Source organism: Stegastes partitus, unplaced genomic scaffold (genome assembly GCF_000690725.1).
Source record: "Stegastes partitus isolate 25-593 unplaced genomic scaffold, Stegastes_partitus-1.0.2 Scaffold537, whole genome shotgun sequence".
Classification (NCBI taxonomy): Eukaryota; Metazoa; Chordata; class Actinopteri; family Pomacentridae; genus Stegastes; species Stegastes partitus.
In genome coordinates this window covers 366629-368617 of record NW_007578268.1, presented here as the reverse complement: position 1 = coordinate 368617, position 1989 = coordinate 366629, and the positions used below count along the sequence as shown (strand labels likewise).

Genomic DNA, 1989 nt, shown 5'->3' with positions numbered 1-1989 from the left:
AGAGACAGGTGAGAGACAGGTGAGCTCACTGCATCAGCTGCAGGTTCGTCTTCACGTTAAACTGAATGAAGCAGGTAACTGACAGCTGCTCTGTCACACCTGGTTGCTATGGAAAACTGTGAGAAATCATCCAATCACGTACAGACTTTGCTGCGCAGGTCCCACAGTTTGAGCGTTCGGTCGTAGCTCCCGGAGACGATCCGAGCGTTGTCCAATAGGAAGCGAGCCGACAGAACCTTCCCACTGTGACCCGTCAGGGTGTGCTGCAACACACACACACACACACAGTGTTACACAACAGACACACACAGAGTTACACAACAGACACACACAGAGTTACACAACAGACACACACAGACAACACAGTGTCGTGCTGCTGCGTACATTCACAGGAAGCTGAGGGAACCATGTGACTGGAGCGGGTGTACGTCCTCAGACTGAGACCCGCGACCCGAGCAGGACTTCAGGAGCACTGGGAGCAGAGCAACACTTCAACAGGGTCACAATTCAGCCAGGTTTGGGTTTCTACAAAACAGACTGAACTTTCAGATCCGACTCATGTCTCTCTGGTGTCACGTGATCAGACCTAACGGGGGAGGAGCCTGAATCGGATGAAAGCCAACCAGAGCATGAAGCTGCTGCAGAGACTCAGAGGAACCACAGGAGTTCATGAACCAAAGGTTTTTCTGCTGCGACGAAACAGACGGTCCTGTTAAACTCAGTCACATGACCTCAGTCACATGACCCTGGTCTCAGTAGAACAGTGAGATCACCACTCAGGCCCCGCCCCCTCCACCTGGCGCTCCGTGCTGATTGGTTCTGTTGGATGTCTGTCATCACAGGGACCCTGCAGGGTCTGAGCACAGACTCCCGCTGTGATGTCACATCCTGTCTGTCAGCAGCTGCTGGACCACCACTGCACCACTAGAGCATGATGGGAGCAGAGAGCAGGGCTGCTGGGAGCCAGAGGGGCGGCGGGCGGAGCCTGAGGTTCAGACCTTTTACTTCACATCACTGACCAGATACCTGACGGCTGGTTTACCGACCGGTAGACAGGTGACCGATGATTACTGATCATCTACCATCATCAGGTGATCTCCTGAACTGAGAAACGTTCATGATTAATCCGTCAAAGTTCTTTAAATTGGAACAACTTTATGAAATGTTCAGCACATTTCTGACATCCACAGCAGCTGCTCCGTCGACGTGTGACAGGTTGACAGAACTCCACACTGCTCCGTTGAACATGCAAACATTTGTTCCTGTGTATAAATCTGACTTGACGTCGATCCATCTGCTGATGATTTAATCTGTTTCTGCATAAAGACGGCGTGCAGAAGTCAGCTGGATTAAAGGCTTCTGTCTGGACGGTCAGACTCACCCTCAGTCGGTAATCGTCTACAGTCCAGATCCGACTGGCGAAGTCGTTGGAGGCGGCCAGCAGGTACGAGCCCTGGAACAGAAACAGCAGAACTCAGAGGGTGTAGCAGGTGAAGCAGGTGAGCTGCAGGCTGATGGTCTGAACACTCACAGCGCTGTCGAACTCGATGCTGGTGATTCCAGCGTTGCTGCCGGTCAGAGCTCCTTTAGGCTCACAGCGACCTGAACGCAACAGAAAACACAACGTAAACACGGACAGAACCATCAACTAATCCGGCATCACTCACTGTGACATGTCTGGAAAATATCAGAACCTCGTTGTTCTACAGGTCTCAACTACATATTCTGCAAAAATGTACTATTTGCAGCCACTTTGTCCACCTGCAGACGCACCTGCAGACGCACCTGCAGACATGTGGGATGTGCTGATTCCAGGTTTTTTACTTTTGTAGCATAAAAATTTAAACAAATGTTTTTTCTTTTTATTCGTGTCGTTCTGAGTCCTGCTGACAGAAGACGTCTCTGAGCTCTCTCTCCTTCTTCACGTGGTTCTGGTTCCACAGATCTGCAGAACTTCAGTGAAACATGAACCATCCATCCATCATCTCT

The 1989-nt window shown here is 50.7% G+C and overlaps 1 protein-coding gene across 1 annotated transcript in view; it reads right to left on the bottom strand.

The window, feature by feature from the left end:
- atg16l1 (ATG16 autophagy related 16-like 1 (S. cerevisiae)) overlaps positions 1 to 1989 on the bottom strand; it is an 11454-nt gene that overhangs the window by 1784 nt on the left and 7681 nt on the right. Inside the window, exons 8-10 of the mRNA XM_008288027.1 lie at positions 1532 to 1602; positions 1382 to 1453; positions 143 to 263 (exon numbers count right to left, since the gene is read on the bottom strand). Of these exons, the coding sequence (XP_008286249.1) occupies positions 143 to 263; positions 1382 to 1453; positions 1532 to 1602 (264 nt within the window). The remainder of the gene's footprint in view (positions 1 to 142; positions 264 to 1381; positions 1454 to 1531; positions 1603 to 1989) is intronic.